General features: G+C 52.5%; 1 protein-coding gene across 2 annotated transcripts in view; it reads right to left on the reverse strand.

Moving 5' to 3' along the window:
- The window catches only part of LOC138580976 (apoptosis-associated speck-like protein containing a CARD), a 40398-nt gene extending 33725 nt beyond the window's left edge, over window positions 1-6673 (reverse strand). Inside the window, exon 1 of one of the 2 annotated variants that reach the window (XM_069651950.1) lies at window positions 6188-6673. In XM_069651950.1, the coding sequence (XP_069508051.1) occupies window positions 6188-6467 (280 nt within the window). In that variant the 5' untranslated portion in view covers window positions 6468-6673. The remainder of the gene's footprint in view (window positions 1-6187) is intronic. The other variant, XM_069651949.1, reaches the window with a different exon arrangement.
- Between the last annotated feature and the right edge of the window lie 14845 nt (window positions 6674-21518).

The following is a 21518-nucleotide window of genomic DNA, read 5'->3' on the forward strand; positions in this document are numbered from 1 at the left end:
ACAATGGCACATGCCATCCAATCTTAAGCTAGATAATGATTTGTTATTTATATAGCGCCTTAAGTCAAAGGGCTTTACAGAGAACATGTACATACATTTATCATATCATCACAGCCGAAGTTGGTACTCATTTATCGACCTCGGAAGGATGAAAGGCTGAGTTGGCCTTGCCAGGATTCGTACCTGCGACCTGCCGATCACACATTGATCGCAGCAGCAAGCGCTCAACCCGCTGAGCTATCTTAATACCGACAATTGGTCAACCCTCATAACAACTTCGAGAAAGTGCCATGTTGTGCACAACTGGTGTCGACTGATTTTGGTAGAAATAAACCACAACTTTAGCACAAGTTCACCTTTTCAAAACGGTGTTGAGCGATTGGAAGCAAAAGAATGTAAGCAAGAGAACAAGCAGGATAACACGGGGCACACCGCCAGAGGCTCTGCTGGCATGTGTTTCATTCGGGTTTATCACCAATAATGACTCGAGGTGTGGTCAGATACCCCTCTGCATAGCTGAGTTGGCTCTGCAGCCTTAATTCTACAAGCAAAATCCCATTATCATCCAGGAGAGCGTAGCAGTGCACATCTGCTCCCCCTTTCCTCATGATAAAATTACTCCCTCTGGCACTGCGGGAAGGGCATCGCAGACTGATGCTCAATTCGTCCAAATCAAAGCTGTTTAAAGTGCTCACATCCATAGTGTCACATGCCACCTCTTCTCACATCTCATCATTCCCGTTGGGCATCATTTCACCTGCCGCCGCAATCCTCGATCCTCGGGGTCCAGCTGGACAGCGAGATGTGCCTCTCCACAATCATGGCTAATGCCAACAATGCAGCCACCTCCCGCTACTCACCGTGCGCAATGTCTGTCCCGTCTCACCTTCCACTGATCCAAACCTCAATGTTGAGCAACTACCCAAAGGAGTTAATCAGACGAACTCTTGATTTAGGGACTACAAAAAAAGTCACATATATCCCTTCATTCCCTTCGAATGCCTGACCTCCCGTCCTTTGCACCAGATTCAGTCCCGTCCCGTGTGTGTGTGTGCTGTGCGTGGACGCGCCCGTCCCTTGTAGTATGTATGCAGCAGTGACATTGGGATCCTAGGGTGAGGCTCGAAATGTGGCCTTAGTAGATAAAAGGGCAAACGGTTTTGTTAAGTTTAACTCTGGGTATAACTTAACGAGACTACAAGGGAAAACCTTAGTTTTATTGTATGTGCATGTGTATTTAACTGTCAGCCTGTGCTTCTTCTTGCTGTTTACCCACCTTCCCCTTTGACCTCGGCTCACTGCCTTGTGTTGTGCTTGCTTGATCTGTCTACCTTCACCCCTTCATCCCTTGTTGTGGCTAGGCACAGCTGTAGCACAGCTACACTGCCAGGCACAGTGCCACTTGCCAGGCACAGCTGTAGCAGAATTAACTACCTGTTGTTGTAGAAGCAGAAACATGGTGCAAATTCCTGGGCATCATGATTTAATAGCAGTGCCTGGCAGAAGCTTACACCGTATGCACAAGGCCAAAATGCTGGCTTTGTCAATGCTTGTGTTTGAACAGGATCTCAGTGGCTTTGCCAATGCTGTTTTTAACAGGACTTCAGCGAAGGACACGTAGAGTGCTTATAAATCGGGTGCCTTAAGGGCTGCAGCAAATTAATTTTGTAATGTGAGCTCCGCAAAGCGCACTTTTAAAGCCCCAGAACGAAAACATTACAAAAATGTTTATATTGCAGCGTTATACAACTGATGACTGGCACATGGTGGTAGTTGCTGGTACTTTCTTTACACATTGTACTAATGATTATTCTGGTGCAGCTTCAATGTTACAAGCAGTTAACTCTCTCTCCTTCATGTGTGAAAACCATTTTAATACTGCTCTAAGCCTATGTTGCCCTTTCTCAGATCAGTCTCTCGCTTTCTCTTTACAGACCATCAGCAACACCTTACATGAACAAATCCAACCAGTCCAGGGCAATTGTGCAACTAAAAACATCAGACTTCAACCTCCACAGTGCACCTTCCGGGATTTGGATTTCCCATAGCCTGCGAAGGAGTTCATTGCAGTGACCATTCTCCAGAACGAGGTGAGCTAGCATGAGTCTTTTGTAGGGTTTGGTGCTCAGGGCACTCCAACTCTGTTTGTGTTCATCTGTAGTAAAGAAGGTACAAGCTGCTGTAAAATACACCATCACACTTGCACACGTAAGAATAGTGTACCACCATTAATATGTAAAACCGAATGCTTTTTTCATATTTCGGTGGGTTTTTTGGACAGTAAATTGCACATTTTGTAGGCCATTTTTCCAAAATTTTCGCGGGGGGAGAACCCCCCCGCACCCCCCTTGGGGGGCGTGGGCTCGCGCGCTGCGCGCGCTCGCGACTATATTCGCCCTGGGAAATTTACGCCCCACCAGCTTTCAAACTCACCAGCCGCCACTGGTCCTACTAGTAGTAACCAGTGTTGCGTTGTCAGCTTGTGCCAGTGGCATATATGGGACAGTGTCCTACTGGTAGTAACCAGTGTTCTCCTGGTAGTAGCCGCCTGGGTGAGCTAAGGAGGGCTGGTTGCAGTAAACCAATGGTGAGTATGGTAACAATGTAGATGTTTAGGAAAGTTTTAAGGAGAAGTAAGGTCCTAAGGTTTGGGGGCATTGATGGCAGCGGGAGCCACCATCAAAGCGTGGCGGAGTATCGGGGCGGTCCTAGCCAATGAGGGACTTCACGCTGCAGCTGCAGCGGCTCGGGGTTGGCCGGGCTCGAGCCGATCCCTCGACGGGCACTGACTCCCTTACTTAGGCCTTTAGGCCAACAATCTCCTGGTCAGTGCCCCTGAGTGTCCTGCTGGTAGTACCAGTGTAGCTGGAATAACCAGCAGTTTTTGTCAGTTTGGCCAGTGGCTAAAGAGGTGACATGGTTCACCCGTATCTGACTGTTTGGCCAGTGGCTAAAGAGGTGACATGGTTCACCCGTATCTGACTGTTTGGCCAGTGGCTAAAGAGGTGACATGGTTCACCCGTATCTGACTGTTTTTTGTGATGTGGCTGGGACCGTCCCAAGTTGTCTTGCTCCAAATAAACTGTGACCTTGTGTTTTCCAAAGAACTTTAAAAAAGTTGTCTGTGTATTCATTTCAATGTACTATTATTCTGACCTAAGGAGGTGGGGGTGTCCAATGGGGATCTCCCCGCTAAGAGGCTGACCGGCCCCCGCAGGGGGCGCTAGAGGGACAGCCTACATAGCGGGCTGTCCCCTCTGGCCACCCCCTTCCGGTTGCTGGGCATGCCTCTCCTCTTCCTCCCACCTCAGCGAGGCGGAAGAGGTGTCCCCGGGGACCTGGCTTCCGGTCAGATCTCCCCGGGGACACTTATAAGGGCGGGAGCGGCAGGCCATCAGTCTTTTGCCCTGCAGCTCCCGCCTAGTGTTAATCCCCACCCACCCACGCCTGATAGTAAGTCTTGGGGCAAACAAGTTAAAGGTCGGTAAGATTTGGAGTGTAACCAAAAGCGCTGTCAGCCTGTGCCAGTGGCATATATGGGACAGTGTCCTACTGGTAGTAATCAGTGTTCTCCTGGTAGTAACCAGAAGCGTTGTCAGCTTGTGCCAGTGGCATATATGGGACAGTGTCCTACTGGTAGTAACTGGTGGGAGTTAATACGTGCAGACCGGTAGTAGAGTAGGATCAGGGTGAGGCTTTCGCATCATCAATAGGAGTGATAAGGTGAACAGAGTTAATTAGTGATAAGATAAGTTTAGTGTGTTGTATGAGTTGTTCCTAATTCTCTTCTCTTGTTACAGGCGGAGTATCGGGGCGGTCCTAGCCAATGAGGGACTTCACGCTGCAGGTGCAGCGGCTCGGGGTTGGCCGGGCTCGAGCCGATCCCTCGACGGGCACTGACTCCCTTACTTAGGCCTTTAGGCCAACAATCTCCTGGTCAGTGCCCCTGAGTGTCCTGCTGGTAGTACCAGTGTAGCTGGAATAACCAGCAGTTTTTGTCAGTTTGGCCAGTGGCTAAAGAGGTGACATGGTTCACCCGTATCTGACTGTTTGGCCAGTGGCTAAAGAGGTGACATGGTTCACCCGTATCTGACTGTTTGGCCAGTGGCTAAAGAGGTGACATGGTTCACCCGTATCTGTTTTTTGTGATGTGGCTGGGACCGTCCCAAGTTGTCTTGCTCCAAATAAACTGTGACCTTGTGTTTTCCAAAGAACTTTAAAAAAGTTGTCTGTGTATTCATTTCAATGTACTATTATTCTGACCTAAGGAGGTGGGGGTGTCCAATGGGGATCTCCCCGCTAAGGCCGGTGCGTCTTTAGAGCCAGAAGGGCTGGCGTGGCGCTAGCCTCGTGGTAATATGGGTGCTTCTGAAAAGCTGGTTTGGCTGAGAACGAGTTACTGATGTTAGTGCCTGTGTCCGGTAAGGTTGGGGAGGAGTCAGTAACAAGTAAATTGTTTTATTAGGCCAGTCGGGCAAGGAAGCATGTTAGAGTCACGCTGGTGCTTCTTAAAAGCTCTTGTGGCTGGGGAACGTGCGATGCCTTTGAAATGCCAGCAGGGCCAGATATGATGAACTGTTACTTCGGACAGGCCGCTAGGGCTGGTGCTGAGTCAGTCACATCACACGCCTGCCCTTTACATCCTCCACGTGTCTACAGTGCCCTGGTAGCCAGCCATATATATATATATAAGCTGGTGCTTCGGTGATGGCGGTAGGGCTGGTGGGGAGTCAATCGCGTGAGGCCATGACCTCCACCAGGCAATCAGCACTGGGGACATGACATCCAGGCAGTGGCCAATGGCCATATCGGGGGAAGGGTTGTAGGCCGGGCAGGTTGCCAGAGATGGGAGAGAGTCCGCCACACCCTCTTCTCGGAACAAGCGTGTAAGAAGGGTCTGTCTCTAGTTCCCGCCCTTTGCGGACTCTGCTCGGCAACGTTGAGACTCGAAAGTGGAAGTGCAGTAGCACTGCAAAAAAGGAGAAAAAACGCGGCCAACACGGAAACTGAGCTCTTCACAAAGGGAGGGGGGAGGCGGTGGGGGGCACTCCGTTCTAAACTCCGAGGGGTTCTCTGGTGCTGGACCACCCACCATTAGTAAATTAGCATCTTGGAATCCCAATAAGGGTTTTGTGGATTATACCTTCCCCCCTTCGCCGCGGGGGTGTGGAACTCATGAAGAAGGAGCCACTTTGAACCTTATTTCCAGGGCCTCTTTTAGTTCCCAGTCCACCCCTGATGGGACCCCGTACAAGGAGTGTGTGGAACCCCAGGTGAGAGTGTGAGGAACCATTGGGGCTCCCAACCCCTGATAATGGGCGTGGAGCTCCAGCAATAGTCCCCCTGCCCCCTCCAACTGGAGTGTCGAACTCTCGAGAAAATAAACGCGAACCCCTGCCAGAAAAGTGTGCAACACAGAAAGGAAGCGGCGTGAAACCGCGCAGCATTGGCACGTGCATCCTCAGGAAGAGGGAGGGGTGCAGACACCTAACACATATCCGGTACCCCCGTAGAAGGGGCGTGGTGCCCACCTGGGACGGAACGCTGAACACCCGGAGAAGGCAACGGAAGACAGCGCGTGGAACACCAGCAGGGGTGCAGGTCCCGGGGAAGTGGGTGGCACCCACCGAGAAGGAGCATGTGGCCCCTGACCCCTGGGAAACTCGCCCGCCACTCCTGGATAGGAAGCGTGGGGGCATTGGTGCGGGAGCTCCAAGAGGAGGTGTGGGGACCCCCGGAATCGTTGGTGCATGTCCTTTTCAGGTTCGGGGGATGGAATTCCTGCGGAAGGCACGTGGACCCCCCTAGACATGCCCAATGGAACCCATGGGGAACGTGTGTAGAAACCCTGGAGGGAGGTGATTGGAACCCTTTGAGGAGGTGTATGGTATCCCCCAGGCTGACTAGTGTCTCCCCTAGATTGGAAGGCATGAACCCTTCACCCCGTCCCATTGGCAAAGCGTGGGGACCCAGGCATTGGAACCCAAGTACACAGATTCAAAACTGCTGAATACAAATGGTTTATATCTACAGGTCTCTTGCTTGGATAACAGTGCAAGGGGGCGAGGCCCTGAAGTTGACCGAATGTCAAGAGATGCAATCTCACAGGGGATGCCAGCTGGCATATAACACCTCCCCAGAGATGTGGTGAGGGTGAGTGGTTCATGCTGCCCTGGCCCCACGGTACCTGCTGCCGCGGCATTCGTCCTTAGGCTCTCGGCCACCCCCTTCTCGTTGATGGCCTCCAGGACCTGCAGGGTGATGCTCAGCCCATACTGCTGCAGGTAATAGCTGACTATGTGGTCGGCAATGTCCATGCGGTCCGCCTTCTCCAGCTTGCCCCTGGGGATCCTGTTGTAGCCCGCCTCCGGCTGCACCTCGTTCAGCTTCCTCTTAAACTTCTTCAGGCTCTCCTCTTCCAGGTCCTCCAGGGCTTCCTCGATGAGGTCCTTCAGGCTCTTCGCCATGTCTCACCTCACACGGACGCTCGGCAGCCTGAGGAGCGACGAGGAAATGGAGGCAGAGCGCTGTCGCGAGACCCACCCACTACTGATAACAGACACTAGGGGTGGACTTGGATCTGGAGGGAGGAGGCAGGCGCCACCAGCGGGGACTGGAGGGGACGCCTGTGAGGCAGGCGAGGCACCGACAGAGGCACGCTGCGTATCCCGCTCTTCTCTGCTGGAAGTGAGCAGGGACATTGGCACGCGCGGGAACACCCCCAGACTCTGAGGCACCGCCACGACGCCCACGGTCGGCTTCCTCCAGCCTCTGCAGACAGTTATGCTGTGGTTCAATTACCTCTATCAGAGCAAACCGGGGTACCCGTGGAGTCAGCAACGGTCTGCTGGGGAGCTTTCGAGGCTGTGGAGCCCTGTCTAGTCCAATAAGACAGCCGGGCCTTAGGGGTGTGAGTGACATCCGCCCTGACGAGAGGGACTCATCTGAGCAGGGTCTCCTAATGGACACGTAGTAGCGATGGCTGCACGTGCAAGTGGAAGATAATGTTCAGGTAACTGTTACACCCTCAGTGGGCCCAGCTGCAATACACTGCAGCATACAAACAAAACTACCCATTTCGTGGTGCACATGTTGAACGCGTGTACTTCTGCCGCAGGCTATGCACCTCTCTATTCTTGGTGCGCTGGAAGTAACCGTGCACCACTGTCACCCACTCGGTGTCTGTTCTCTGTGAGATGCAAGCTTGAAATAGAGCTGAGTTGGGGTGCTGACTTTGGGTGCACCAATACTGCCGGGAAGTGTTAGGGAATCGTGCAGTGCTCGTTCCTGTTATCTTATGTTATATGCTTTTGTAAAGCGTGCGTTCATTGAGGGTATCACAGCGACCGAATCCAAGGTGTTCTTCTGTGGCTCGGAGAAAAAGAGGGAGAGCATAGGAGCCGAATATGGCATGTGTCATATGCCAGTGCCACTGCATGTAACCACTACAAGTGACACGTGCCACTGGCAGATGTCACATGCCATGCCCAAAAAAGGTTTAACGTGTCACAGTAAGTCTGTCTCTTCGTTTTTCAAATTATAATCCTTTAAAAAAAAAGTCGGCCCTAGCTCCATTAAGCACTACGCCACTACATTTTACGCCACGGAACGATCAAATTCTACCTCTAATGTGAACTGTGGCATAGTTCAATGTTGCTCTCTTTTTTATTTTAAGTTATGTTGGGGGTTGGTCCGGGCCCCCCAGCTCCTTCAGTAAGCCCCAGACCCCGAAGGACTCACTCAGAGACGTCCTCTCGGTTCGGGCTTCCCGGTCGCTCTGACGTAGCCGGGAACGCCCCGTTTTTTTATGTTGCACGCGGCAGCATGCAACGTCTCACCGCCGGGTGCGCGCCCGGTCATCGGGCAGCGCCACACTCCTCCTTTTTCCAGGAGAACAATAACAATACTAGTACTAGACACTGCAAACCAAACCAACATGAATACTTAACATTTCACGAAACCCCATGTTCAAAACACCCCTTTATTGACATCCACCCCGGTCCCCTTTCTTAACAGTTCTCATCATTAGGACAATCAGCCAGGTGACCCAACACGTAATGGCTGAGGTGATCAGGTTTCCCTCGCCCAGCCCTCTGGGGGTACCTCCTGCTCACCTCCGGCCTGGGTTGATCTGTCCACCGGCATGCCCCGGGCCGGGGGCTCAGGCAGACAGGGTGTTTCCCCTTCGTCCTCAGGGATCTCTCCTGGGTCTGGATCAGGAGGTGGATCAGTTCTCGGATCCCGCAGTTTCTTGAAGAAACTCACATTGCGAGTTACCGCAGACCGTCCATCCGATGCAGTCACCATGGATCTGCGACGACATCCAGCGGTTCCGGCTCATACGGTAGGGAGAGCTTTCCATGGGGATGTCTATTTCGAATGAGGACCTCATCGCCTGGCTCCAGGCGCTGCGGGCAAAGCCCTCTCCGAACGTTCTCTTGCTCGATCTTCATCCGCCGGTCCATCTCGACCTGTTGGTCATTGATCACCCCAGGTTCTTTCTCTCCTACCTCTGGTAGCAAACCCCGAGGACACCGCTTGAAAAATGCCTCAGCCGGGGCCACTCCAGGGGATGCATATTGCGTGGTGCGGTACACCCTCAGAAACTGGTCAGGGCTCTCTGGAGTGACTGCCCCTGCCCCTGACCAATTCTAAAGGTCTTGTTTAGAGTCCTCATGAGCCGTTCTGCTTCGCCATCGGGCCCGGGGCCAGAGGGGCATGATCTTCCTGTGCACCACCCCATAGCTCTCCATCATCTCCGAGAAGCGTTCGCTCTGGAAGGGCGCCCCGTTGTCCGAGCACAGCGTGCGTGGGAAACCATGGGCCGCAAACACCTTTTCCACGGCCACCACGACATGCTCAAACGCCACAGAGTCCACAAACTCCACCTCGGGGTACCTAGAGTACTCGTCGACCAGAACTAGGAAGTGGGTGTCCATGGTGGTGGACCCAAAGTCCGCATGAACAATTTCCCAAGGGCGCGTCCCCCTAGGCATTGTCTCTATGGCAGGTTCACGCTGCAGGGGAGATGCCGCCTGGCACCAAACACAGGCCACCACAAAGTCATCCACCTTGCGCCGATAACCGGGGCAGGGGCCTTCCTCCTTCCGCTCTCTCGCCCCTCCCCCCACAGGGGCAGGGGAGAGGGCGGCAAGGTGAGCAGAGGAGAGGGCGCCAAAAGCCCACAAAAGCCCGCGAAGGGTAACAAAGGAAGAAGGAGGAGCTGGGGCTACATAAGCGGCAGGCGCCCGGCACAGGAACACTTGCAGCTCGTCCAGCAGCCGGGCGCCCGCCAAAATCGGCGGATTTCGTTTCCAGTGGAGGACTTCGTTGTTGCTGTTTGTGAGTCTGTGATCCCGCGATGCTGTGGCTGCAGGAGTGCTTTTTTCGACCCAGAAAGACGGAGAGTGGCGATGTCCAGTGAAGGGTTCCAGCAAGGAGATTTCCAGCGAAGGTGTGGATGGTGTTTCGGCAAGGAGTATGCTGCGGGTAAGGATCGGGGTGGATATAGCGCCATATACGCGCCGTTGTCGCTTCAGAAGTAGCTGGGTGCGCTTCCGGATTAATAGGAGAATAAGGGAGCGGGTCGGCGATCGAGGTTAGGTGGGTTGCTGCAGGGGTTTAAGTTTTAGCGCTTTTAATGCGGCGGCGGGCACATATGGGGTTAATTCCGTGACGAGCGGTCTCCTCAGTTCATAACCCCTGTGCTACTGAGTTTGGCAATGGGAACTTCCACTCGGGAAGAAACGCGGCGTAAAGTATCTGTTTCAAGTGGCACAGCGAGTAGAACGCTCGCTTTGACATCGGTGCAGAGTCTGCTAACGCAGGTTCGAATCCCGGCGGGGCCAAACTCGGCCTTTCATCCTCCCGAGGTCGATAAATGAGCACCACACACCGTGGGTAATAATAAGAAGCGCTCAGATACCTGAGGGTTCGTAGCGCTATATAAGTGCCAAATTATTGTTTTCTTCGCGGGCACATAGAGCAGAAGCAGGCTGCCCTCATTACTCGAGTTACCCGTTGTTATGTTTCCAGGTGCAGCGTCAGCGGTTTGGATGGCCTCTTCATTAGGTGGGTCCTAGTGGGGTCGTGTGGCGGCGAGCCCGATTGATTTTTGTGCTGCAACACAAGCAAACCTAAATGTTACTCGGGCTTAGTTTTGGGGTCACGACATCTCTGCGCTGGGTCTACGTCACGCCGGGGTGTATGTCCCCTCGGGGTACGCGCTCGGATTAAACGACAATAAGGGAGCTGGTCGGCGGTCGATCTTATGGGAATTGCTGCAGGGGTTTAAGGTTTTAGGTGCTTTTGATGCAGGGTGTCCAGTCCAACAGCTCAGTCGGGCGAAGCGGCGTTAGGGCAATCGTTGTGGAACTAAGTAGGAGTATACAACTAAGGAAGAATTGTGGGAGTAGTGGTACGATTCGCACATTAATAAGCGCTGCAGCAGAACTTGCGGAGTAAATTACATATGGCATCTTAGGGGTCGGACGTGGGTACCGATCTAATGCCCACCCAGGTGGCACATTTTGGGGTAAGTTGAAGTTGGGAGCTGAGGTTGTCCGCAACATGCAGAGCAGGCAGGTGGTTTCTGTTAGCACTGGGTGGGTTGTCACACACGAGTGGTCCCGGTGGCCTAATGGATAAGAAACTGTTCGCCTAAACCGGCGGTGGTTCGGGGCAATTTGGTTTTAAGGCGGCATTCTTACTTTATAAGGAGGAGGATAGCTCAAGGGGTAACGTGCTCACCTCGGGAGCATGACGGTACAAAGCACTCCAGGTTCGTCCGCGCATAGAAGCCCCTGGGTATTAAGCAGGGTAGGAGTAACCTAACATAGTTCATACACAATTATTAAGAGGTTCTAGAAAGGAGGGCATGAATTCTTCCATTGCGGTTGTGCGGGCAGTAGTAGTTGTGGTCAACTGGTTTAGTATTGCAGGCACGGAAGGGCGTCAAGAAAGTGACAAGGCGTAGAAGCTACTATGGTGTGTTACTTCACTGTGCGCCTCAGAGTTTTGACCAGTTACTGTACGGTAGTCGTTAAATTGCACAACGTACGACACATGTTACTGTCAAACGCCTCCTTGGGAACTATTTAAACTGTCGGTACGAAAAGGAAAGATCTGACGTTTGCAACGGCGGGACAAGCAGATACGACTCTTTCCAAGGGATGGGGGAGGCCTCTGGGCAGGGACTACAAAAGGGCACTATAAACAGTATTGAATGACGCTTTACATTATGTGTGGGAGCGCCACGAGGCAGGTAGCACCCAGTGGCGCTACAAGGATTATGGCATGCCTCTTTCCAACGTTAGGGGGTGCATCACGAGGCAGCGGGGACAAGAGGTGGTTAGTAAACACTATGGCTGGACTCTGGTGTCGGGTGTCGGAGCACCGCGAGGCAAGATGGTAGGACTGAGTTGCAGGATAGTGCGACATGGGCACAAATGTGGGCTAAGAAGTTTAGCAGGGACGTAATAGCAAAGTGCGGGGGAATTTTATGATAGGGCAGTTGTAACACACCGGTACGCTAGTGTTTTTAAGGCGCGATTTTGCGTGTAGGGGTGGCCTCTCCCCCCATGTTTCTGTAGCTCAGGGGAGGAACAAAGATATTGTGGTTGTAATGTAACTGGTCAGTTCACTACTTACAGCGGTATAAGCAGGTGTGAGGTGCATTTGGGACGAAACAGGGCCAGCTTTTCACTTACGAGGGTTCGCTTAGGGTCAAGGGGCAATGCACAGTATGGTATAGGCGCAGTGTTCGCTGGTATGGTTGGAGGCCGTGATTGCATAAGGAACGGATTACCCCTAAGGTTGGTGTGGCAATGCAGTGCCTTTACAAGTGAGGTCCAGGTACGGGCACAGCTTTAAAGAACTGCTGCAATACTTGCGGGCTGAAATGAAATGGGGCCAGTGGCCGTGTTTAGGAGTTTGCGTCTAATGTTTTGAGCCCAGTTGGGTGCATTATGGGAATGGTAGTTGGGCACAGGATTGGTATCAGATTGGCTTTTATTCGGTAAATTAATGTATGCCAGATGCAGTCATGCCCCTGGCCGGGGTTTTAGTGCCCTGTATACCTGCAAGACTAAGTCCCAGAATGCATTTAGGCATTTGCCATGCGCATTGCTAAGTAAGGCGGATTCCATGCAGCTGCTACGCATTGGTCAAGGTGCTCTCTATTGTTTTGGAAATGGAAAAATGGCGGCTTTACAGTGAAGACATTTTCTTTCATTGCACAGGCATGGGATTGGTTTTTCCAAAAAACAAAAGTAATCAGTTGGTTTCCAGTAATGTCCACACGAATAATGGGGAATACTTGCTACGAATAGGGATTTTCTGACCATTGAGGTTAGTAGGTGCAAACATGGTGTAAGTGCATGGCCACGGGATATGGTTTCCCGTGGTATTACTGTACATTGATGGTAACAGGTGTATGCACAAGACCATGGAATATTGGGGTATTTACTAGCCATCGATGGTAGCAGGTGCAAGAAGGGTGCATGGCCAGGGGTTTGTACCTGGCGTACCCCTTAGGCGTATACACAGCCCACAACTGTTGGTTTTGAGAGATGGGTGCGGGTATATCTCCTGGGTTGAACGCCGTGGCTTTACGGCAGGGGGGCATATGGCCAGGCGATTGGGGGGACAGCCCCGGGTACTGTTGCGTGGGGGGGGGGCACTGCTGCGCGTAGTGAGTCACTGGTCCCTCCCGCGGGATAGCACGATAAGGGCACGGAGGTAGATGGATACCTTTGTAGGCGGTCATACTTGAGCAGAAACTGGTGTTCTCGGTATAGGGTATATTTTAGTTGACCAGGGGGTAAAGGCTGCTGGGGCGCTCAGGTCAGTTGCGGGGCCACCGAGGTGGATGCACAAGAGGGCATACCCTGCAAGGCAGGAGGTCCAGGTTGGGGGCATGGTGGGGTACCTTATCACGGCATGACCTGGTAGTTGCAAGGGCACCAAAGCGTGGGAGATGGCTCAGGCTATCCATTGGGCTGCTGAGGTGGCCACGAAGGAGACACATCGCAATTTATTGGGGATTGTGTGCAAGGGTCAGTTAGGTTGGAACAAGATAACACCAGTATGAATTGGCCAGGGGGTGAAGGTTGCTGGGGCACGCAGGTCAGTGGCTGAGGCACAGGAGGGCATACCCTACAAAACAGGTTGTCCAGGTTGGGGCATGGTGGTGTACCTCATCACTGCAGGGCCTGGTAGTTGCAAGGGCAGTGATGCGGGGGAGAGGGCTCAGGCTATCCATTGGGCTGCAGAAAGTGGCCACGAAAGTTACTAATACACATCGCAATTTATTGGGCTGACGCACATGGGTCAGTTCGGTGGAATCAATATAACAGCAGTAGTATGTAGCAAAAGGGGGATACGTTTTGAGCCAAAAGACAAGTCAGTATGTACAGTAGCTTCGCGTATAGACTCCACTACTCGGGAGTTGGACCAGCGCCTCTTGGGAGCCTAACACGGCAGGGGCGTCTGGTGGTGGCAACGAGGGCTCCGCTTCCTCGAACAGATGGCTTTCTCTCAGCCCGAAAACACCTGTAAGGGCAGGGAGGTATCAGGCACGGAGGGTGGAGAGAGTTGTGTCCACGAAGGGGATGGTTGGATAATGCAAGGAACGGAATCGGACCAGCGCCTCTTGGGAGCCTAAAAACGGCAGGGGCGTCTGGTGTTGGCAACGAGGGCTCAGCCTCCTCGAACAAATGGCGCTCTCACACCCCTAAAACACCTGCAGGGGCAGGGTGTTACCAGGCACGGAGTGTTGGGAGAGTTGTGCCTAGTAAGGAGATGGTTGGAAGAGAAGGAGGCAGTTGGCTTCAAAGCAGTGGTAGAACCAGGAGCCGGTGGTGTGAGAGCAGGTCAAGGAGGATGGAAATGTGGGGTGGGACTGAGGTACCCCAGGAGCAGGCACAACTGCCTAAGGTGACATCCCTGGTCAAAGAAGGATAGAAGGACGGGCACCGGGCAGCAAGGTGTACACAGAACTTCTAGAGCTACAAACTAGGAAAAGGGGGAGCCACGGTGGGCGGTAACCCACCTTTGGCGTGGCGGGTTGTGGCAACCTATGATAAGACAAAGACTCCGAATGAGCCATTGCTAAACCGGAAGGGGCTTCGCCCATTCTAGACAGCGCCTCCTGGGAGCCTAAACGGCGGGGGTGTCTGGCGGTAGCAATTGGGGCTCAACTTCCCCCCAACAAACGGCGCTCCCCCAGTCCGCAAAGACCTGCAGGGGCAGGCGGTTTCTCAGACTCGAAGGCCTTGGGGGAGTTGTGCCTGCAAGCAATATGGAGGTAAAGGGGGAAGCAGGACGAGGAGCAGTCGCCACACCTTTTGGAACTAATTTTTAATACCTGTTTGCAGTGGTTATGTATATGTAAAAATAAATCTGCGGCCTTGTTATGCCAAAACAAGAGAAATGTCTCATGAAGCACCTTACTGGAGGGGAAAGGAAAGGGGCTTGCAAAATGAGAAATGGTTGATACAAATGGCATAGCTAATGGACAAATGCCCAGGTTATGAAGGTGACGAACGGGTGAGCAAAGAGAATGGAGGAGGCACCCCGATAACCGGGGCAGGGGCCTTCCTCCTTCCGCTCTCTCGCCCCTCCCCCCACAGGGGCAGGGGAGAGGGCGGCAAGGTGAGCAGAGGAGAGGGCGCCAAAAGCCCACAAAAGCCCGCGAAGGGTAACAAAGGAAGAAGGAGGAGCTGGGGCTACATAAGCGGCGGGCGCCCGGCACAGGAACATTTGCAGCTCGTCCAGCAGCCGGGCGCCCGCCAAAATCGGAGGATTTCGTTTTCCCACCCTCCCACCCTACAGTTATGAGGAAACCTGGACGTCGTTGTCGCAGGATGACCAGGCGGGTTGTGGCAACCTATGATAAGACAAAGACTCCGAATGAGCCATTGCTAAACCGGAAGGGGCTTCGCCCATTCTAGACAGCGCCTCCTGGGAGCCTAAACGGCGGGGGTGTCTGGCGGTAGCAATTGGGGCTCAACTTCCCCCCAACAAACGGCGCTCCCCCAGTCCGCAAAGACCTGCAGGGGCAGGCGGTTTCTCAGACTCGAAGGCCTTGGGGGAGTTGTGCCTGCAAGCAATATGGAGGTAAAGGGGGAAGCAGGACGAGGAGCAGTCGCCACACCTTTTGGAACTAATTTTTAATACCTGTTTGCAGTGGTTATGTATATGTAAAAATAAATCTGCGGCCTTGTTATGCCAAAACAAGAGAAATGTCTCATGAAGCACCTTACTGGAGGGGAAAGGAAAGGGGCTTGCAAAATGAGAAATGGTTGATACAAATGGCATAGCTAATGGACAAATGCCCAGGTTATCCGCCCTGACGAGAGGGACTCATCTGAGCAGGGTCTCCTAATGGACACGTAGTAGCGATGGCTGCACGTGCAAGTGGAAGATAATGTTCAGGTAACTGTTACACCCTCAGTGGGCCCAGCTGCAATACACTGCAGCATACAAACAAAACTACCCATTTCGTGGTGCACATGTTGAACGCGTGTACTTCTGCCGCAGGCTATGCACCTCTCTATTCTTGGTGCGCTGGAAGTAACCGTGCACCACTGTCACCCACTCGGTGTCTGTTCTCTGTGAGATGCAAGCTTGAAATAGAGCTGAGTTGGGGTGCTGACTTTGGGTGCACCAATACTGCCGGGAAGTGTTAGGGAATCGTGCAGTGCTCGTTCCTGTTATCTTATGTTATATGCTTTTGTAAAGCGTGCGTTCATTGAGGGTATCACAGCGACCGAATCCAAGGTGTTCTTCTGTGGCTCGGAGAAAAAGAGGGAGAGCATAGGAGCCGAATATGGCATGTGTCATATGCCAGTGCCACTGCATGTAACCACTACAAGTGACACGTGCCACTGGCAGATGTCACATGCCATGCCCAAAAAAGGTTTAACGTGTCACAGTAAGTCTGTCTCTTCGTTTTTCAAATTATAATCCTTTAAAAAAAAAGTCGGCCCTAGCTCCATTAAGCACTACGCCACTACATTTTACGCCACGGAACGATCAAATTCTACCTCTAATGTGAACTGTGGCATAGTTCAATGTTGCTCTCTTTTTTATTTTAAGTTATGTTGGGGGTTGGTCCGGGCCCCCCAGCTCCTTCAGTAAGACCCAGACCCCGAAGGACTCACTCAGAGACGTCCTCTCGGTTCGGGCTTCCCGGTCGCTCTGACGTAGCCGGGAACGCCCCGTTTTTTTATGTTGCACGCGGCAGCATGCAACGTCTCACCGCCGGGTGCGCGCCCGGTCATCGGGCAGCGCCACACTCCTCCTTTTTCCAGGAGAACAATAACAATACTAGTACTAGACACTGCAAACCAAACCAACATGAATACTTAACATTTCACGAAACCCCATGTTCAAAACACCCCTTTATTGACATCCACCCCGGTCCCCTTTCTTAACAGTTCTCATCATTAGGACAATCAGCCAGGTGACCCAACACGTAATGGCTGAGGTGATCAGGTTTCCCTCGCCCAGCCCTCTGGGGGTACCTCCTGCTCACCTCCGGCCTGGGTTGATCTGTCCACCGGCATGCCCCGGGCCGGGGGCTCAGGCAGACAGGGTGTTTCCCCTTCGTCCTCAGGGATCTCTCCTGGGTCTGGATCAGGAGGTGGATCAGTTCTCGGATCCCGCAGTTTCTTGAAGAAACTCACATTGCGAGTTACCGCAGACCGTCCATCCGATGCAGTCACCATGGATCTGCGACGACATCCAGCGGTTCCGGCTCATACGGTAGAGAGAGCTTTCCATGGGGATGTCTATTTCGAATGAGGACCTCATCGCCTGGCTCCAGGCGCTGCGGGCAAAGCTCTCTCCGAACGTTCTCTTGCTCGATCTTCATCCGCCGGTCCATCTCGACCTGTTGGTCATTGATCACCCCAGGTTCTTTCTCTCCTACCTCTGGTAGCAAACCCCGAGGACACCGCTTGAAAAATGCCTCAGCCGGGGCCACTCCAGTGGATGCATATTGCGTGGTGCGGTACACCCTCAGAAACTGGTCAGGGCTCTCTGGAGTGACTGCCCCTGCCCCTGACCAATTCTAAAGGTCTTGTTTAGAGTCCTCATGAGCCGTTCTGCTTCGCCATCGGGCCCGGGGCCAGAGGGGCATGATCTTCCTGTGCACCACCCCATAGCTCTCCATCATCTCCGAGAAGCGTTCGCTCTGGAAGGGCGCCCCGTTGTCCGAGCACAGCGTGCGTGGGAAACCATGGGCCGCAAACACCTTTTCCACGGCCACCACGACATGCTCAAACGCCACAGAGTCCACAAACTCCACCTCGGGGTACCTAGAGTACTCGTCGACCAGAACTAGGAAGTGGGTGTCCATGGTGGTGGACCCAAAGTCCGCATGAACAATTTCCCAAGGGCGCGTCCCCCTAGGCATTGTCTCTATGGCAGGTTCACGCTGCAGGGGAGATGCCGCCTGGCACCAAACACAGGCCACCACAAAGTCATCCACCTTGCGTTCCAGCTTAGGGAACCACACCTTCAGCCGTAGGCGTGCCTTGGTCTTGGCGGCGCCCTGATGACCACGGTGTGCCAGGGCGATCACCTCGTCCACCTTCGACTGGGGCACCACAATCTGATCTCCGTGGTGCAGAAGGCCAGATGTTGAGAACGATAACTCCTCCCGGACTTTCCGTAATTGCTCAAGTCCGGTCCTGGCCTCCTGAGTGCGCCCCGCCAGAGCCTCCAGCACCGACTTCCAGGAGTCCTGTTGCATCGAGTGTCTTAGGATTTGGAAGCACTCATCTTGCGCTGCAGCTGCCTCCAGCTCCTGGAGAGGCATGGCATTCGGTGTGGCTGCCTCCACCACCACCCGGACGTGCTCTTCTGCTTCTTCTGCACAGGCGTGCTGGTCTTCACTTGCGGATGCCCCAGGGTGTCTGGAGAGATAGTCTGCAGCGTTGTTCGCCCCTGGCCGGTATACCAAGGTGACTCCATATTCCAAAAGGGCGAGCATCCACCTCTCAATGCGTGCCGGTGGCTTGGATGGCGACCCTGCTAGGATGGGAAGCAGCGGCTTGTGGTCTGTCACCACCGTCACCGGGCGTCCAAGGACGTAGAGCCGGAAGTGCCAGCATCCCCACAGTACTGCCAGCGCCTCGCGTTCGATCTGCGAGTACCGCTGCTCCGCATCGGAAAGGGCTTGCTGGCATACGCCACCGGGCGGACGCCCCCACCACTGTCAATCTGTGTTAGCGCAGCGCCCAGGCCGAATGGGCTGGTGTCGACGATGATCTCTGATGGTAACGCCGGATCGAAATACGACATGGTGTCTTCAGCTGCCAGGGCACCCTTTATGTCATCAAAAGCCGCCTGTTCTAGCGGGCCCCAGTTCCAGATTACATCCTTCCTGGTCAGTGCCCTGAGCGGTTCCCATCTGGAGGCCAGATTTTTAATGAATCGGCCACAGTATGTAACCATGCCCAGGAAACTTCGCACCTCAGACACGGACTCCGGAGGCTGCGCCTTCTTTATGTCCTGCACCTTCCGGGGATCAGGAGACACCCCCACCTCCTTGAATACAAAACCAAAGAATTCTATCGATGGTCGGAGAAATTCACGCTTCTCTTTGTGGAGGGTGAGTCCCAAGGATTGTAGTCTTCCGAACGGCTTCGCCAACCGCCTCAGATGGTCTACCTCCGTTCTTGCAAACACCAGGATGTCGTCGCTTATGTTCAAAACGCCCTGTAGATCAGCCAGGGGGCCCCGAATAATGTTCTGGAACACCTCCGCCGCCAAGGACACACCAAAACTCAGTCTCTTATAGCGGTATAGCCCTCGGTGTGTCGTGAAGGTGGTAATGTACCTCGACTCGGGTGGAGGACAACCTGGTGATAGCCCGCTCGGAGGTCCAGTTTCGAAAAGAAACGAGCGCCCTGTACCTCCGCAATGATGTCATCGATCGTCGGGGTGTGGTGTCTCTCTCTCTTAATGGCTTTGTTCGGGAGCCTCATGTCGACGCAGATTCTAACAGCATCGGGTTGTTTAGGCTTCCGTGCCACCACTATCGGGGACACCCAGGGCATCGAGCGCTCAACCTTTTCTATAATGTCAAGATTGACCAAATTGTCCAGCTCCTTGTCGACAAGCTCACGGAGGTGGAACAGTACCCTTCGATGTTTCAGGGCAATGGGCTGCACCGACTCATCAATGTGTAACCTCACTGGGTCACCGTGTCAAAACTGGATTCCTCTACCCCTTTCTCCTCCTCACCTGGGTCTTCTTGTATCTCCTCCAACCTTAATGCTTCTGTCTTCTTCCTAGTTCTTACGCTTTCTCCTGACTTCTTCTCCTTTTTCTGACGTAAGTAAGGACGCGCTCCCTCGGTGGCCACCTTGATCTGGGTGTTTTACAGATCTTGGGGAAACCCGAGGAGCACGCCCTTCGTGCTGGGAAAAAGCCCAAAGGCAAAAAACCCTGAGAGACTGTCCGTCTGTAGATGCGGTGAGTGTTTGTTTGAAAGTATCTTTCAATTGTCTTTGGAAACAGTACACAAATACTCCAACGATTCCTCTGATGGAGTTAATAATAGGTTAAATATAGAAATCAGAGTCCAGTAGTTTCCACAAAAGAAAGAAATAGGTAAGAAAAAGATAACGGGAAAGAAATAGAACAAGGTAAGACTTCCGATACTGTGGACGTCGGTAAAATAAAGAGAAAAGGCTGAGAGAGATAGCCGATGTAGACACGCATAGGGAAATAGCGGCAGACACAAAGGGAGGTAAGCGCTACGTGTATGAACAAATAGAGAAACAGAACCAACCGCTACCTTACCTTAACCTGAAAACACCCACGTGAGGGAATAAGGGTGAAATACATACAGAGAGGGGAGACAGGGAGAGAATTAGCTCTGAACTGCAAGTCGCCTCTGGAAACGAAACTGGCAGCGAACGTAACGAAGTCGATACAACGCGCTAAGCGCCAGTTTGCATCGTTGTTTATAGTTTCCGGCGGCCATGTTGGAAAAACACTAGACCTTCAACCTGGAACAATCAGAACCATGTTAGTGGTATTTCCACCTATGCATGAATTTCCAGGGCTGGTGCATGACAGTATGCCCCCTTCTATACCTGCTTCCTCCAGGCTTCCCCGGATTCCGTCGGTGGAACTGTTGAACCAGTCGAAGGGCATGTACATGTGATCTGGGTTCCCATGTTCTTTCAGCAATCGGATATCCCTTCCAATGTATCAGGTATTGAAGAGTTCCCCTTCTATAACGAGAATCAACCAACCTGGCCACTTCATACTCTTTTGGTTCTTCGGGAGGGGTAGTAATCGGGCTTCTTCTTGTCCTCTTGTAAGGATCGTCCTTATGAGCCTTTAGTAGAGAGGAATGAAAGACCGGATGGATTCTTCTTAAGGCGCTGGGTAGTTGTAACTTGAATGCAACTGGATTGATCCTGGATAGAATACGATATGGACCTATAAATCTAGCTGCAAATTTACCCATATGGATCCAACGAGGTAAATATCGAGTAGAGAGCCAGACTCGATCTCCTGGTTTCCATAATGGATTGGGGCTTCTTTTGGTGTCGGCTGACACCTTGTACTTCCTCCTACTGTCTTCCAATGCTCGCAATGCTTCTTTGTGTGAGACCCTGAGATCCATTAACATCTCTTCAATGGCTGGTGTGGATATCTTAGATCTTGGAGCTATGAATTCTGGTAAGTGATGAGGATGGTACCCGTAGGTACATTTGAAGGGACTCATCTTGATCGCTGTATGATAAGTGTTATTATAGGCAAATTCTGCCATGGGTAGCAAAGAAGCCCGGTTGTCTTGCTCTCTATTGCAATAGCAACGAAGGTACTGTTCTAAATTGGCGTTCAGTCTCTCCGTCTGTCCGTTTGATTGAGGATGATACCCCGAGGAGAGAGCTCGTTGAACTCCAAGTTGATGACAAAGGGAGTCCCAAAATTTTGAGGTAAATTGGGTTCCTCTGTCCGAAATTATGGTTCGGGGTAAGCCGTGTAGTCTTATAACCTCCTTGAGGAATATGGTAGCCGTTTCGGAGGCAGAGGGTACTCCTTGTAACGCTACAAAGTGGGCTAGCTTTGTGTAAGAATCAATCGTTACCAAAATTGCTGTTTTACCATTTGAAGTTGGTAGCTCTACTACAAAATCCATCGAAAGGTCTTCCCAAGGACGTGTCGGTGTCTTGGCTTGATGTAAGAGTCCTAATGGTCTTTGACGAGGGGTCTTATTGATAGCACAGATGGGGCAAGTAGAAACATAGGAGGTGATATCTTTTCTCATAGATGGCCACCAAAAACTTCTGGATATCAATTCATAAGTTGCCTTTTCCCCCTTATGTCCTGCCAAGGGTAGATCATGACAAAAGTGGATGGCTTGGTTCTGAAGAGTTGAGGTGGGTAGAAATAGTGCAGACTGGCGAAACCATAATCCGTCAATGTCTTGCAATTGATAGGTTTCTCTTACTTCTTGTGTGAATTCTTCCAATCCACTATGAACCTCT

This window comes from Ambystoma mexicanum, chromosome 3p (genome assembly GCF_040938575.1).
Source record: "Ambystoma mexicanum isolate Mex_15411 chromosome 3p, UKY_AmexF1_1, whole genome shotgun sequence".
Taxonomy (NCBI): Eukaryota; Metazoa; Chordata; class Amphibia; order Caudata; family Ambystomatidae; genus Ambystoma; species Ambystoma mexicanum.